The sequence below is a fragment of the Cryptomeria japonica genome, chromosome 1 (genome assembly GCF_030272615.1).
Source record: "Cryptomeria japonica chromosome 1, Sugi_1.0, whole genome shotgun sequence".
Lineage (NCBI taxonomy): Eukaryota > Viridiplantae > Streptophyta > Pinopsida > Cupressales > Cupressaceae > Cryptomeria > Cryptomeria japonica.
Genome location: NC_081405.1, coordinates 512,855,518 through 512,872,966, shown reverse-complemented (window position 1 = coordinate 512,872,966; position 17,449 = coordinate 512,855,518). Strand labels below are relative to the sequence as shown.

Genomic DNA, 17,449 nt, shown 5'->3' with positions numbered 1-17,449 from the left:
CCAACATTAAAGCGATCACGCACACCTCATCGGGAGTGATATCTTTAAAATAGGATACACCCAAGAGAGAAAAAAAAGAGAGAACACTTTATCACAAGGATTTAGCCCCTAGTCAAGGAATAAAGCCAAGGATAATGAACATAAAACATGAGGTAGTTTCTCTTTCCTCAGGGTCAGTATGCTGTATGATAACTCATGTATATCATATATGTATATGCATATAATAATCGTCATTCCCCAATGAAAAGAAACTTCCTTGGAAGAAAGGGAACACAAGAATCTTTTGAGTCAACATGAAAGAGACCAAAAGAGATCTCAATGCTTTGCATCATCCTCAAATAGATATCAAGGTTAAAATTGTAGAATAGGGATACACATAGAATAATAGTCACAAAAGAGCATGAGAGGAGAGAGGGAGAAGATCTACAATGCTAACGTTTCTAATCTAGCATGACATCCACCTCCTGATCTTGCTGATCACTATTTCAGGAAGGCGGGCAACACACCAGAGGAGTGACATCAAGCATAGAATATGGAGCTATCACAATATCCAAACAAGGATAATGCTCATGTGGTAAGTCACTTTGTTCTTCTCTAGGAGCTAGGATTAGGGGTTTTGAAAATTCAGCTAATAAATTCTTGTCAACATAAACATATTCATAGTCACTATTAGAAGCTTTAGGAGTTGTATTACCATCATGAATAACATTTTCCCTTGTTTCTTCATCAATATTTATAGAAAGAGGATCTCACACATGAATAGAAGTAAAACCATCACATGTTTTTCGCAATTTACGACTTGGAGATTTAGGTTCAACATCTTGCTTAGGAGAAAAGGGAATCATGTCAACCGTTCGAGTTCTAGGAGATTGAATATTCTGAGGAACAACTTGACGAGCTTGAGCACGACGTCTTTGATGACATTCTCTCACACAACAATTTTGTCGAGTGTTAACGAAAGGCCGAGAAGGAAGAGGAACATTTGTTGAAGGAGGAATATTCTCCTCTTTGATATTTTAAGGTTTAGGTTGAGGTCTTTTAGGTTGAACAAGAGGAGAGGCAGACCTCTTCTCTCTATAAGAAGAAGGAGGTGGAACTGCGCCATATAAAGGAGGAATATTGGGTATAGGAAGGAGACCCGGTCCATCATGAGGAGGAGGCACAAGTCTAACCTTAAGAGGAATATTGTTGTTCTTCTTAGGAGAAGGCATAGTCACATCCATAGTAATATGTTGAGTATCTTCCTTAGGAGGAAGATTAGTTCTATCCATTAGGGGGAAGAACTTCATCTTCAAGAAGGATAGGATTGTCAAGTGTTGGGGATCTAGGTCAACTTAGGGATAAGATCATATCATTCTTAAATTTTTTATAAGATTGAAAAAAAGAATCACTCCTTGATGGAAGAGATTGAAATTGTTTAGGCCCAAAGAGATCAATAGGAACACCGGGGCTTCTTTCAGAAGGTCAAAATAAGATATGCTTCACGGTTATGATTTCTCTATTATGGGGATATTTAAAACACTTATGAATTGGAGAAGTAATAGCCTTAATGGAAGATAGCCAAGGATATCCCAACTTCACACGAAATTGCTTAGAAGAAGGAATGATAACAAAATTGACATCCATAGATTTAGTGTGAACTTCAATAAGAAGGGTGATAGAACCAATGGTAGGACAAAAGAATCCATCAAATAACTTCACAACCATATTAGCATCATCATAAACTGGTTTATGCAATCGTAAAGTAAAAAAATACTCTCCAGTGATGATATTAACCATACAAGAGGGATCAACAAGAACACCACGACAAGTGATATCCTTAACCTTCACAACTATGTATAAAGGGCCATCGTGTGGTCTCACTAGGGTCAAATGTAATAGAAGGATCCTTAGGTGTCTTTTGTTTCTCAACCATGTTCACCAAATTCGGAGTTGTAGAGATGAAGTCATCAGTAGAAAAGGAGGTATGTTCAGTCTCAATCACATTAGAGGTATGAGAAGGCAAAGGATCAGTGAAAATCTTAAGATTTTGATTAGGAGGAGCTATTGACTTATTTCCCTTTTCATTCACACTTGCCACAGATATAATATTATTATCAATTAAATCTTGAATCTTACTTTTCAATGCAAAACATTTTTGAGTATCATGATTAGGTTGATGGTCAAATTGACAAAGGGAATTGTTATAAAAATAAGGGGATGCAAGCTTATAAGGATCAACTAATTTATAGGAGGAATTTTGATAAAATTTCTTTGCAACAACTGAGACATAATACTATGTAAAGATTCCTTCAAAGGAGTAAAAAAAATTTCTCTTTTCAAGAATTTAGAAATAGGAGGCACACGTGTTGTAGAATTCACATTGTTGTTGTTGACTGTATCATTGAACTTGATGAATCCTTTTGTTAGTTTGAACTTCACAAATGGGTGTTGAACACTCTCCCCCTTATCACTCAGAGCCATAGGAGTAGATATCTCCATTTGACTCACAACCAGTTGATAATTGCAGAGTGTTGCGCACAACTGCGGAAACGAAGTAAACTCAAACAAAAGAAGTTTTTCCCTAATATCTTTTTGTAAACTAGAAATAAAAATTCTTTGAATGTCATTATCAGGTATAGGAAAAGAAATTTGAGCATACAAATGCTTATATCTGCCAATGAAATCAGCCACTTTTTCTTTAACACCTTTTTTACAATGCATTAAATCAGTAAAAGTGATTTTAGCACCAATGTTGTTTTTAAATTGTTGAATGAAAGCATTTTCTAATTGTTGAAAATATTTAATAGAATAAGAAGACAAAGAGAAATACCATTGTAAAGCCTTATCTCTTAGTGTTCCTGTAAATAGTTTTGCAAGCAATCTTTGATCATAAGCAAAATAAGTACACAAGGTCTGAAATGTTTTGACATGAGTTAGAGGATCACCTTTTCCATTATAAAGTTCCAATTGAGGGACCTCAACATGTTTTGGTGGAATGACTTTTAAAATATCAAGAGAAAGTAGGCTCACAATATCAAATGTGGGCATGCTAAACTTGGATTGACTCATGGAAGCAATTTGTTATTGTAAGGAAGACACGGTTTGGGCAAGATTGTTAATGGTTCCTTCGGTAAATTAATTGATGTTAGACTGCATGTTTGATTGAGAGGGTGGTGTAATATTATTGAAGAAAGGCATGGAATAAGTAGGTGGGACATTATGATAGATAGGAATAAGTGATTATTGAGTAGGAAATGAGACACTTAAAGGAGGAATAAAATTGTTGAATGAATTGTCCCCTTGTGTCACATTGATTGGTTGAGGGATAATAGGAATGCTTATTGACTTGACATAGGCAAGGATGGAAGATTAAATGAAGAAGGGAGATTTCCCCCATGACAAATTGTTGTAAGAATGATATTTTGAGTTGAAGTAGCCACAATGTTTGAGGTAAAAATAGGAACACTAGTCATAGGAGTAGTCAAAGGAATAGAGGGATTGATTTGTGTAGGAGGTTGTTAATAACCTAGGGTTTTGGCACAACTCTTTAAAGGAATGACATTAGAATCAACAATATGAGCAATGGCATGTAATATATCAATCGTATTCTTATCACTTTAAATCATGCACTTAAGGCCTTCAATTAAAGGAATAGCTTCACTATTAGTGTATTCTTGGGATATCCGTTGTTGAAAATTATCATATTGATTGTCCAATTTTGAAAGTTGATCTACGGAAACTCTAGTCAAAGCTTCTTCTTCATCATGGGATTAATAAATTGTATAGATAGGGACGTGATTAGGATGGGAAGAATTAGCATTATCCTCATTAAAGAAGGCACCCAAATTAGGCTCCATCTCCTCGTTAATTAAACCTTACGAAGCCTTACTTCTAATGCTTCGTCTAACGGGGATAGTATAGGTAGGACTAATAGTGGTAAAAATCATGCACTAGAGGGAAAAATTGAATTTTGAATTTTGAATTATAGGAACAAAGTTCACAAAATTGAATAATGCAAAATTTGAGAAAATAATGATTAAACAATTTAAATTTTGTTGAAGGGAGAAAAATAACACAATTCCCAAAAATAATTCTATGATAAATGAAAGGAAATTGGAATTTTAAAATTAGGGCCAAAGGGATACCACTTAATTTTAAAATTAACAAAATCAGAATTTTTAAAATCGGGCCAGACTAAAGTTAACCACTTAGTTTAAAAATTTTCCTTGAAATTTGAAATGTTGAATTTTGGAGGTATTTTGGATTTTAGAGGGATCAAAATAGAAAAAATCAACCAATTTTTTTTATTTAGGTTGTTAAATACAGTCTCCTGAAATTTTGATAAAAAAGCCAAGGACTGTGTTGAAAGTGTACACGGTTTGACCAACTTTTTTCAAAATTTATAGGGATGAAAGTTACGATGATTTTAAAGCTAATCCCTAAAAATTGGTGGATTTTACGATCTCTAGATAAACAAAATTAAGGTTTTAAGGTGAAAATAAGACCCTATTAGGGTTTTGAAAAAAAATAGGAATTGAATTGCAAATTTGAAAAGGGTCAAACCTAATTGATAGGGACACCTTGAAATATGCTTAGAAAACCAAAATTGATTGAAATTGATTGAAATTTGCACAAAATCCAATCAAATTTGAAAATTAGGGTTTTATTACCTAACCACTTAATTTTGAAATTTTGAATTTTGAAAAAGGAGGGAAATTGAAAATTTGAATTTTAGGATAGAAGATAAGTTCGAAAACAATCACAAATCTGAAACTTAAATGGAAATCCAATTTTTGCACAAGTTCAATATGATTTTTCAAAATTAGGGTTTTTCCAATTAACCTCTTAATTTCGCGAATTTGATTTGAAAATTGAACAAGACAATGGAGAAATTGAATTTGACAAATTATGCAACTTTCAGATCTAAGACAATAGCAAGCAATTTTTACAAAACACAAGTTCAATTTCAATTTTACAAACTAGGGTTTTGAATGAATTAACCACTAAGTTTGCATAAAAATTAAACTTGTAAATGAAAAATATGCAGTGATTTTCAAAGCAAAACATGCAAGATGTCGGGTTCACCAAAATGTAATGTGGAAAATCTGAGTGATGAGGAGATCAAGAGGAAATATTTTCTTCCATCTAAGGAGAGATGAAAGTTTCACTGCGGATTTCCCTTCAAACACTTTATCCACATTACATTTAAAAGAGGGGAGATAATTAAGTAGATCTAATCTCTGAGGAAAGAGATTGAAAACTAAATGAATTGATAATGGTGTAAAGATGATAGGTTAACCCCTCTTTTAGAATGCAAGATGGTTGAATTACGTGTATTCTGAGACTAAGAGTGAAAGTGGCAAAGAAATGATTATAACTTGGGATACAAGCATGGGATGAAGTCGTGCACCTGGATCTAGTTATAATATATTGAGACAAAGTCGCCCTGTAAATTTGAGGAAAAGTTGTTAGGACCATGTTGAAAGTGCACACAGCCCTCCAAAAAAACTATGAAACGAAACGGGTTTTTCCATCTCTATGAATGGAACTCTTAATCTACAAATACAGTTGTGCACCTACAACCTACACACAGAAAAAAGAGGAAAAGGGGTTGGGATTAGGGGTTTACCTTTAGGTCAAACCCTAGTTTTGGAATTAACCAAATGATAAAATAAAGTACTTGCAAGTAAATGTAAATGAAATATTGAAATGTAAATCACCTCAAGAGAGGTTGCAATAGGAATGTAGATATAATTTCTTATGTGTAATTGAATGTTGAAAGGGATCTTCTCTTCAATGGTTGAATGCTTGAGTTGAATGCAACACCTAGCCTTGAATGCGCAATGCTGGAAAGGGATGTTTGAATGCTCTTGAATGCTTGGTTGCTTCAACTTATGATCAATTGAACTTCTATATTATGCAAATGGGAAGATAAATGTAACTTATATATTTGTCAGTTAGGGTTAATGGACTAATTTTTCATCACAAACCGACATCGAGGAGGATTTCCCACTCAAAATGCATAGACCAAGGAAAACTTTGAATGATGGGGCCCTGAAATAGCACAGGGATAGGGGCGCCATGCCCCTAACTTGCCTTTTTCTCAGGACAAGAAGGAGGTTTGAGCAGTGCAAAGGGCAAAAACAGGTGCAGTTTCGGGGATGAGTAGTTCTTGAGTCTCCAATTAGGCTTGGGGATTTTATTTGCCGACGTGGGGACCCTAATGTTTTTCGAAAATTGCAAGGGTAGCAATTTTATGACACTACAGTAATTTAATGGTTATTTGACATAAATATTCAAAGCAAGCACAAAATAAATTATGTGAAACCTTGAATTAGAAACTCAAAATTACCTATCCTCTATAGTGGTAAAATAAAAGTAACAAACATATTCAACAATTTATATCCAATCTATCCACAATACTCCCTTGTTTGCAATAAAGGTTTAATTAACACACATAGTGTAATGATTATTTGAGTAGAATAACCAAGCAGCCAAAACGCAACTAAAAATGGTAACCACTAAGATATCCAAAAACCCTAAAACACTTCCTAGTCAACAACAAATTGTAGAAATTTAATGGTTTATTGACAAAATAATCAAATCAAGCACACAAAAGTTGTGAGAAACCCTAAATTAGAAACTTGAAATCACTTGTCCTTTGTAGTGGTTTCACATAATCATTCATTTTGATCATACAAAGGAACTAACTATAACTTGTTCTTCCACATGCAAATGATAAAAACCTTAGAAACGTCCCCCCCTCGAATGGAGAAAGGGATTCAGGTGGAGATGAAAATAGAAACCAAATTTTAAGATCGTATTTCTTGGTGAACAACAAATTGACTTAGTTTAATAATTGTTTGACAAAAAAATTAAATCAAGCACAGAATAAATTCTAAGAAACCCTAAATCAAAAACTCAAAATAACCTGTCCTTCAGAGTGGTGTTTAATGGATTTTTAATGTATTTCCAACTACAAGTCACAATAATGGTATCTCATTTTGACAATAAAATCAACTTCAACATATTTTCCTCAAATGAACCATAATTGTATCAATGCAGACATGTAGTCCAAGAGTTAATTCACAAAACCTTCAAACAAACACCACAACCCATTGAAAATGAAAACAAAACATTACTTGTCAAGTGCCTGGGATTGATTATCAAATACAGATAGAAAAAAATTTGCAGACTTGAACACCACTTTGGAAAACACCACACAACTGGTCCCATGCCATGTAGGTTTACGTGTCTACAGGAAACACTTGCATGGTACAATAAACTAGTTGCTAATAAATATCGTGACACGGATGTGGCTTACAAGCAACAATGGAGCTGGAGACTGAATTTTTTAAAACCCTTGCCAATAAATATAGACACAATAGCAACAAATTTTTGGCCGCCGACAAGAAGGAGGCTTTTGGTGGTCGGATTTTTTCCGGCTTATTGATAATTTTTCGAGCTTAAAAGCCCACATTAAAGCCTATCAGCTAATTATATAATATTAAAATATATTATTTATTTTACCTTTAATATCCTATTGGCGTATCCCTTGAACCTCCGATTTGTGCTAGTGTATACTTAACTGTGAGAAAAGAATGCAACATGAAAGATGTAATTTTGAGTCAAGGCTTGGCATTTAGGTTGCCTTTTCCTAAAATGAACTTAAGAACAAAGAAATTAAATAATGCAAACATAAAATTATTGTTATAACTAGATGGTGTTAATGGTAAATAATCCAACAAAAAAGGAGAAAGAAAAACCAATGTTAATGAAATCCAACAATAGCAGGATTTGATTGTCTTACACAACATTGGATGATGTGAACTATCGATTTTGGAAGTCAGCCCATCCGCTTCATATAAAAATGCCTTTAACCAACATGAAAGATTTAATTTTGAATCAAGGCTTGGCATTTAGGTTGACTTTCAAAAAATGAACTTAAGAACAAAGAAATTAAATAATACAAACACAAAATTATTGGTATAACTAAATGGTTAATGGTAAATAATCTACCAGAAAAGGAGAAAGAAAAACCAACAATACTAAGATTTTGATTGTATTGCACACCTCTGAATGCTATGAACTATCGATTTTGGAAATCAACCTATTCCCTTCATATAAAAATACCTTTAACTTAAAAAATGAAAAATACTATATATTTATTTTATTTTCCTAAGAACCATTAGAAAAACACATATAAACATAAGCATGTCTCTATAAATAAACTTACAATATAAACTTAGAAAAGATCATGATAAGTAAAAATCTAATTTAAAACGAAAACAAAATTTGTTTAAGATTGAAGTATAAGTATGAAATTTTAATAATGTTAAAACTCTCACTTTCACATTTTGAAGTGTTAATATGTAGAGTAATAATTGAGAGGTCGTTAATTATATCTGTGATGGGAGCATTTTATAGGGACAAAAAAGGCCCCTATATTGACGAACATTTAACCCAGCGCAACACTAAAATGGCCCAATTAACTCATTTGTGAGTGTGAGGTGTGAAAACGGATGGTTTTTCGGAGAATATTTTCTTTGGACCACAGTCAATTGACCCAGTCGAACCACTGAGAACCACAACTTTTATATCGATGCCACAGCTCAGTATGCATATTTCTCTTTCATTCCCTTCCCCGCTTGCAATTTGCATTGATCATCATGAAATTCATAAGCTTAACCTTGTTAGCAATCACAGCTTTCATTGGATTACTCAGTCGCTGCACATTGGCAAACCCAGATGGTAAATTCCAATTTATTTCAATAAAGTTTTACTTTGATTGAAAAACGATGTTTCTAATTTTTGCACTCTGATCTGGCTGGTCTTTGCTTTTTATATGAAGGATTTCTAAGTATTAACTGTGGCGCCTCAAATAACGAAACGAATGGAAAGTTGGACTGGATTACAGATTCCTTGTTCATCAAATTCAGAAACACCTCCATTATGTCTCCATTCAGTTCTAACAGTACCGCCTTTCAATATCAGTACGTTGCCTATTTTACAAATGTGGAAGCAAATAAACATTGTTACTTACTGCCCGTAAGGCCTTATATACAATATCTGGCAAGGGTCAGGTTTGTTTTGAGAGGATTTGAAAATCTTCGTTTAGCAAGCGTCTTCGATTTGTATATAGAGGGAATCAAGTGGGCAATAGTCGACCTGACGATTTTCCCAAATTCTTTCTCTGTCTTTTACGAAATCATCTTGACCCCCAAAAGGGATAGCATGAGCGTATGCCTGGCTAGAAATTTAGAGACACCTGAAAGTTATTATGTTTTCATTTCAACCATTGAGTTGAGGCCGCTACAATCTACAACGTATAACTCTTACACTGATTTCAACTACAACGCTTTAAAACGCTTCTCTGGTATAAATTTTGGCAGCTCTAATGAGATAGAGTAAGCATAATCACTATTTCATTTGGCAGTTACTCATTTTTTATTTCGTTTTTTGCTGTTGTGATGAAGAGATGTGTTGATCTTATCAAATGTAATGTTGTCGTCGTGGTACAGGTTTCCCTACGACCAGTATGATCGCCTGTGGCTACCTTTTCAGGTGCCGTTAACAACAACTATCAGCACGAATGACTCTTCTTTTGGGAGCATAAAAAACCAACCACCTGTATCAGTATTAATGACTGCTATCACACCACAAGAAGGGGAAGATTTGCTTGTTTCGAACTGGCTGAATCTTGCCCGGGGCATTTACTATTTTGCTCTTTACTTGTGCAACATCAATAAGACAAGCCTTTCAGGGAACAACACATTCCAGGTCTTCATTGGCAATGTTCCAAAAGTAGAAATAGAAGTTTCTGAGTATAAGTGCTGGGCACTAGAAAGTCGTCTAGAGCTTAGCGCAACTAAGTCTATAGACATAAACATACGTTCACAAGCAGGATCCGAGATGAGGCCATTCATAAATGCAGCTGAAGCATATGAAATACTAAACATCACCAATATGACAGACGCAGGAGATGGTAAGTTTATTTCTGCATCTGCAGCCTGCTTCATTATACTCAGCTTATTCAGCTTAACAGGGATATCGTCTAATATTTTCGTGAACGTGTGATACAGTACTTGCTATTAGAAAAGTAGCAGAGACAGTGAATGTTCCAGATGTTTGGACAACAGGAGATCCATGTTTGCCTGCAGGTTTACCAATAACTGGTGTTATGTGCAATGAAGAAGACCCTCCACGAGTGATTACTGTGTAAAATTCTTTTCTTAAAAATCATAGAAATTCATTAAAACTTAGAGCAAGGAATACATTAGGTTTCTTTTCAGCACTGAAGGCTGTTAACCCACATAACTTCAACTCTTTCTAGGAATTTAACAAACATGGGTCTCACTGGCAATATACCTCCAAGCATAGCCAACTTAACAGCATTAAAACAGTTGGTAAGACAAACACCCACCTCCACTTGCATTAGATATTGGGAAGTACAAATTTTTAAAAATAATTATAAATTTTATTTTGCAATCTATAGGGTGTAGCTCCCGTCAATTTAATAAGTGACTAATAAGTTTATGGTATTTGTTTTAGCTGTTAGGCAACAATAATTTTACAGGCTCTATTCCAGATCTCAGCACATTGATGAAGCTTACAACATTGTAAGAGATCCTTCACTATCTTCTTTCGAAAGCTTTATTCTTATATACATAGATGAATGAGAAAGGTAGTTTGTCAGTGTTAATCTCTAATTTCCTTGGCATATCGAAGGCAAGTGCAAAATAATCAACTGACTGGAGACATTCCGAGTTCATTAGAGAAACTCCCCATGTTAAATGAACTGTATGTTTGTTCAAGACATCTTATTTTTCTTGTAACAATTTTATTTACTTTTTGATAGTTTAGTCAAAGATGGTGTTAACTCAACCAGGTTTGTTTTTAATTACTACCTTTTATGGTGATTAGATTTTTGCAGAACAATAAGTTAGATGGAGATTTGCCACCTGGTTTAATTAAGCCTGGTTTAAACCTTCGGTACGAGGATATCCTTTCTTGCCTTTGTCTCCTTGGAGAGAAACCATTATTGCTCTATATATCAAAAAGAGAATTATTCAAATAATTTTGTTTTAACCTTTGGCATCTTAATTGTTCTCTCTACCTTGCAGAGTTTATCCACAAAGCAAGTCTCCACAGGACAAGAAAAACAAAGGGAAAAGATGGATTATAGGACTCAGTATTGGCTGTTTGGTTCTGCTAATTGTTGTGATATTCGGGATTCATCTATGGAGAAATAAATATGATCGAGGAAATCTCACCACAAACAATTCTATTACGCAACCTCAACAATCATGTACAGGTCTTTTCTGAATTCCTGTGACTTGAAAAGGGTTTATTTAAAAGCAATAATTATTATTTTAGCTCTTGTAATTTGTTTGAGACCTTTGTTCTATTTACTCTTTTGAAACAGATGTAGATGATCCAAACGAATTTATTAAAAACTCAGCGGTAGAATACACTGAAGAAGATATTAAAGCGGCTACAAATAACTATTCTACATTTATCGGTAAGGGAGGCTTTGGATCTGTGTTCTATGGCCAACTTTCAGGAAACGATGTTGCAGTGAAGATACTTTCAACCTATTCATCTCAAGGAAAACAAGAGTTTCGAAATGAGGTTTTTTCTGCCTTAACAAATTAATGGAAGTTTCAATTATAACAAGAATTTTATATCTTTCTCATACATTTCTCTCAGCCCAAAATGCCTGTTAACATATGGTGCTTGTGTTCTTGGCCCAGGTAAATCTCCTTTCAAGAATTTACCATAAGAATCTTGTAAAACTAATTGGGTACTGCAGACAACCTACAGTGGCCTTAGTATACGAATTTATGGAATTTGGAACGCTGATGGACCATTTATACGGTATTGTTTATTCCATATTACTATGAACAAAATTAAAGTAGACACATTTCTTTTTGTAAAAGGACTTCTTATTCTATTTACAGGCTCAGCGAAGCAAGAGAAACCACTTGATTGGGAAACCAGGCTCAACATTGCTCTCCAAGCAGCAGAGGGTAATCTGTTTGTGTAATTACTTTAATTTCTTTTAGTAAAATTGCTCGTTCGCATTACAAATATCTTACATCCCTTGCAGGATTGCTATATCTGCATGAGGGTTGTAGTCCTCCAATCATACACAGAGATATTAAGTGTAGTAATATACTTTTGGATAAAAAAATGTTTGCCAAGATAACTGACTTCGGTCTATCGAAGTTGTTTGACACTTCCAAAAGCTACGTAACTACTAATGTCAAGGGCACCCTCGGCTATCTTGATCCTGAGTATTTTCATACCTCGCCATTATTTGATGTTTTTTTAATCAAACAAGCAAGTAGTTTGACATTCATCAAATGGTTGACATTACACTAAATTTGAAACCTGATCCAGATATTTTGGAACGATGTCCTTAAATGAGAAGAGTGATGTCTACAGTTTTGGTGTTGTTTTGTTGGAGATTATTTCTGGAGTACCGCCCAAGAAGGGAATAGTCGAATCGGTAACTTACTCTATATAAAATCTATTTGTTTTTTCCCATTGATGATAACTTACGGTTCTCATCTTCTTTCTGACACAGGCAAAAAATTTGCTTTCCTGTGGGAGACTAGAAGACCTGATGGATTCTTCATTGGGTGGGCGATATAATTTAGCATCTGCATGGAAAGTTGCAGAGATTGCATACACGTGTGTGGAACCGAGACCAGTAAATAGACCCACAATGAATAGTGTTGTGAAAGAGCTAGCAGAAGCGAAGGCACTTTTAGTGGATGATAACAGTGAATCTGGATACGCTTGGAATGCATCATCAAGTGTACTTGAAATGCCCCAACTTAGGTAGCCATATAATTGCGGATCTCCTTCAGTTGTGCAAAGATTCCCACACAAAAGTGTCTTCTTTTATAGACTTTTAATTGTAATAGGTAATAGGTGTATTAAATAGTTGTGGATCCCTTATGAACCATCGGAAACATGGTCATATTTGAAGACTGATATATAAGGATAGTGTGTATTTAATGATATTAGACAATCTTTAGTGTTTGTAGTTTTGGTTTATAAGCAAGAGAAATAGTAGTTGTTGTTTACGAGTTAATCAGTTTGACTCAAAAACTATACAGTAATAACAATATCATAAGCTGTTATTTATTGTAAAAAAACTTCTAGTTTTTATTCTCTTTCTTTCAACAAAAAAATAGATTAAAATTTTTTTACAATTTTCAATAGTTTTTGTTTTTAATGAAGGATTTTAAAATTTTTTATTTTTAATTGAATTAGTTTCAAAGATAATTACACAAATTTAAATCCACAATAATAGAATATTATAAGTAAATTTTTTTTATATAGAATTTTGACTATTATGAAAATAAATTTTATAATGCATGGTGGTTGTTTTTATTTAATAGCTTCTTATTATGTTAGAATTTATACTCTTACAAACGTTTTATATCTATGAATCTTATAAATTCTCTAATCTACATTATAAGATATTAAAGCCTTTTGATTGTAAAATCAGTTATCACTATACAACAATAGAGACAATTTGTTTTTTAATAGACTTCTATTCAATAAATTCCATTTGTTGTTACTTGAATTTTGATGAGTGAGTAATCTTTTCATTGAATCCTCATCTAAAAGGATATGTCCATGTATTACTATTTATATAATATGTAAGCATATTATTACATAGAAATATTTGAACTTTGTATAGCTAGTATTTGAATTGATGCTTACCATTTAAATTAGGGTGAATTCTTCTAATAGTATCTTAGAGGTAATAATAGAGGCCATTTATAATCTTTATGACCAAGATTAGTACTCAACATCGACTCTAAAAAGATACTCATAGCCTAATTTATCAAGATGTCAGGGATCACAAGGCACATGATACTCAAAGAAAGATTTATTAGAACAACATGCATAACAAAAAATTTGTTTAAATCTCTCTAGTCTCATCAACAAAGAATAAAATGCCTATATAATGCTAACAATAATATTTCTTGGATTTCATAGTATCTAAGTTTACCTCATTATTCCTCTTAGTCCTAAAAAAAAATGGAACCTTAGAAGATAATAGCAATAGGATATAGAACCCCCTCACTATTCATTGTAGCAAATTTATAAGTTTTAGCTTATAGTGATAGGATGGTAAATTTTTTCTTTCTTAGGGATATTTAAATAATATCCTTATCCAAGATAAACTCTCGTCTCATTATGTTTTTTATTTAATATTTAGAAGTATGATTTAATTTTGTTGAACTTGGGTGTAAAAATAAGAAATTTAAAAATGATAATAAAAAAAGAGAAGTTAAGAAGCTAGTACTATAATTATTGAATAAATATGTCCTGAGTATGTAAAAATAAAAAGAGATTTTTCTATCTCTACAATGCAGTATTTGAGATATTAATCCTAAGAAATAAGAAGGGAGTGAAAACCCAAAAATAAGTTAAAAATATAAGATAAGACATATAATAAACATATGATAATGTTTTATTGATATATTGGATACAAGGCAATTGTTTTGGTTATAATTTCAAAGGAAGATGATGTATTAAAATTGTCATACACTATGTATGTTAGTATTAATAAATTTAGTGTGTGAAGTGGCTAAAATTAAAAAAGAAGGATTGAGACAATTCTTCCAAAGTAGCATAGTTAACATAAAAGTAGAATTATTTAAGTAATTGAAACCTAACTTAATTTAGTAAATGTTACAGTTAAAAAATTTGAAGTTAATATTGAAAGGAAGTAAAAGTGTGAAAAATACAAGTCCTAACACTAATCTATTGTTAACATGGCTAAAAGGGAAGGATATAGAAAGGTCTAGCTGGAATCTGACTCACTTAACATTATCAATTGTTTGAATGGGCGTACTGATCCTAGCTGGACTATTGCCAACTTGATTAAAGATTCTTGTGATATGATTAAAGAGTTGGATGAATTCAAAATATCTCACGTATTTTAGGAAGACAATAAAGCGACGGATTTATTAGCCAATATGGTGGTGGGCTATGTTGTGGAAAAATGGTGGATCAATCGGGACTCTTTCCCAAAAAACTTGTGCGACTTGGCATATGATGATACCATCCACTTGTGGTAATTAATGAAGAATAATCATGATTTGATTAAGTTGTTGGCGAAATGGTTTCCTTTCGATTTCCCTATTCAAAGATCTAGAAACTTCCCTTGTGCCTAGATTCTATGTCTTCTTGTGTGGCCCCTATCCTGCTTCCGTTTAGAGACTTGTCTTGTGTGGCCCATTTCCTGCTTTTGTTTGGTGACCCAGACCATTATGGGTGGGGACAAGAATAGGCAAGAACAACCCACTTTTGATAAATGGAAGAAAAATAAGGAGGCGTGGCAGGAAATTGTTAATGGGGGATGGTTCCCTTCTTGGAAAGACCCCATGGCCCTTCTCCTTTCCTCACGGAAATGTTTGTCAACGGATGGAAGAAAGGGGTTTTGAGGGCTTATGGTGCTGAATTTCAGATGGATGAAACCTTGGTGGCTATGGTTACAGGTTTGGCTATGAATGTGAAAAGGTTTTACAAAGACATAAAAATAGGGGAGGAAGACATGGAATTTGTTTTTGATAAAGCTAAGGAGCATTTAAGAGTTAATAAAATGGCAGATTGTGGATACAATAGGAAGGACCTAATGGCTCCCTAGGTGGATATGGCCGAATTCATTATGAGGTAGATTATGCTTGATGGCAGATATGCCAGTATCTTTTCTTATCATTTTACCATCTTAAATCACTTTAGGCATGGCAAAGTTATTTCGACTCCATTCTATTAGGTTTCTTCTTTGGAGAATAGTATAGAAAAACATGTCGAGAATCCAAATAATATAGTCCTCCATGAAGGGCTTATTGTTCTCATTATGGAGTATGTAAAAGACCATGAAGTTATGCCCTCTCTCTCTCTCAAAAAGGCCAAATCCCTAATACTGATGTTTAAGATGTATCTGATACGGATATGGAGATGGAGGATAGTGGGAGCACCAAACCTCTTGTTGACCCTGATCACAAGCCAGTTGAAGTGGATGAGATGTTGGTAACTCTTGGAACCCATAGCAGCAAGAACCCCCCCCAAATGGGCTGCAAGTAAATATAAATCGACCAGTAAGATGGTTTCTCAAACTGAGCCTTATTCCAAAAAGAAGAAGTTGGTTTCTAAAGACTATGGTCCCAAGACCTTGGACCAGGAAATCAACTTGGACATTCCTCTTCATGTCCTGGAGGATAAGAAGGGGAGTCTGCCTAAAGATGTGGATATTTGTTTATAGAAGGAAAGTACTCTGATAAATCTAGTGATGGAAGCAACTAGAAGCTAGGAGAACTTCTGGAAGTGGGTGGGGAAGGAGATTGGTATCCTCAAAGAGGGGATTAAGGAGATAATTGATATCTTCACTAATTTGCCTAAGCATACAAAATGGAGAAGCTCATGATCATGACTTGAAGCTTTCCCATGATGTGGAGGATATGAAATGTAATCATAAGCAAAGAATTGAGAAGGTTGAGATGTCCATGGAGGAGATCAAGAATAACGTTAAGAATTTGGTAGACATAAGTAAGGAGGCCATGAGAAATAGTATGGAGGGGCTAGAAAAGATCAATACCATTATGGTGGAGTATAGCTCCAATCCTATTTACAGTGATTATCTTGGTGACAGTAACAGAAAGAAAGAATTGGGCGGTGAAGACTTTGTTGTGGGTGGGAATAAAACTATGGGCCCTAATTCCAGGACCAGAAGAAGGAGAAGCAATAAGGGTACCTCCAGGTTCATTATGGAGGACTTGGAGGAAATCAACAAGGCTACCATCCAGAAGAAAAATGAGTTGGTGCACTTGCTTAATTGAGTGTTTGTTTGTGCTTTGTTTTGTTGCCTGTTGTTTCTTTTTGCTTTTGAGCTCGGTTTGGGGTGTTCCCTTGTTTTAATGTTGGTTAATATTTGGTTGGCTGATAGCCTGTTTCTGTAAAACTTTTGGTTTCAAGTCCATGTAAAACCCGTTTATCTTTATCAAAAAACATTAATCTATTGTGGAAAAATATGCAATTTTTTATTACAAATATTTTCTATAGAAATAGAAACACATTCAAATAGAGATATTAAACATGCATAAAGATTATACCCATGTACACATGATATACACAGGGAAAACCCTTTTAGGAGAGAAACCTAATACTCCAAAAGAATAATACTTTTTTTAATTGAAATGGTGAGTACAATACAATCCCAATACAATAGTGTCTTCAACAAGACTATTGACATGAACCCACAACCTGGATTGATTTTGGTAGCATAACAGTTCACCTATAGATAACTAGAAACTACAACATGAAAAATATACAACAAAATATATTTTTTATTCATTTTAAAATGCACATACAAATGAGACCAAAATGGACTCCTAAGTCCATGTTGCACTCATTTGAGATGATAAGACATTAGGCACTT

General features: G+C 33.9%; 1 protein-coding gene across 3 annotated transcripts; it reads left to right on the top strand.

Moving 5' to 3' along the window:
• Positions 1–8,491: 8,491 nt before the first annotated feature.
• Positions 8,492–13,148, top strand: LOC131070304 (leucine-rich repeat receptor-like serine/threonine-protein kinase At2g14510). Of its 3 annotated transcripts, none has more exons than XM_058005810.2 (15): positions 8,492–8,733; positions 8,834–9,389; positions 9,504–9,967; positions 10,065–10,200; positions 10,316–10,388; positions 10,534–10,601; positions 10,711–10,782; positions 10,906–10,974; positions 11,106–11,290; positions 11,408–11,613; positions 11,736–11,859; positions 11,943–12,011; positions 12,092–12,278; positions 12,385–12,493; positions 12,572–13,148. In XM_058005810.2, exons 1-15 carry the CDS (start codon positions 8,652–8,654, stop codon positions 12,830–12,832), a joined length of 2,661 nt encoding a protein of 886 aa, XP_057861793.2. In that variant the 5' UTR covers positions 8,492–8,651; the 3' UTR covers positions 12,833–13,148. The 3 variants fall into 3 exon arrangements, with proteins under 3 accessions (XP_057861793.2, XP_057861792.2, XP_057861794.2); XM_058005809.2 differs by having other exon boundaries at positions 11,106–11,296; XM_058005811.2 differs by lacking the exon at positions 10,711–10,782 and having other exon boundaries at positions 11,106–11,296.
• The last annotated feature ends 4,301 nt before the right edge of the window (positions 13,149–17,449 follow it).

Coding starts and splice junctions, on each gene's coding strand:
- LOC131070304 (XM_058005809.2), top strand. CDS start 8,652: ATGAAATTCATAAGCTTAACCTTGTTAGCAATCACAGCTTTCATTGGA. Junction 8,734..8,833: donor CACATTGGCAAACCCAGATG/GTAAATTCCAAT, acceptor TTTTATATGAAG/GATTTCTAAGTATTAACTGT. Junction 12,279..12,384: donor CTCGGCTATCTTGATCCTGA/GTATTTTCATAC, acceptor AACCTGATCCAG/ATATTTTGGAACGATGTCCT.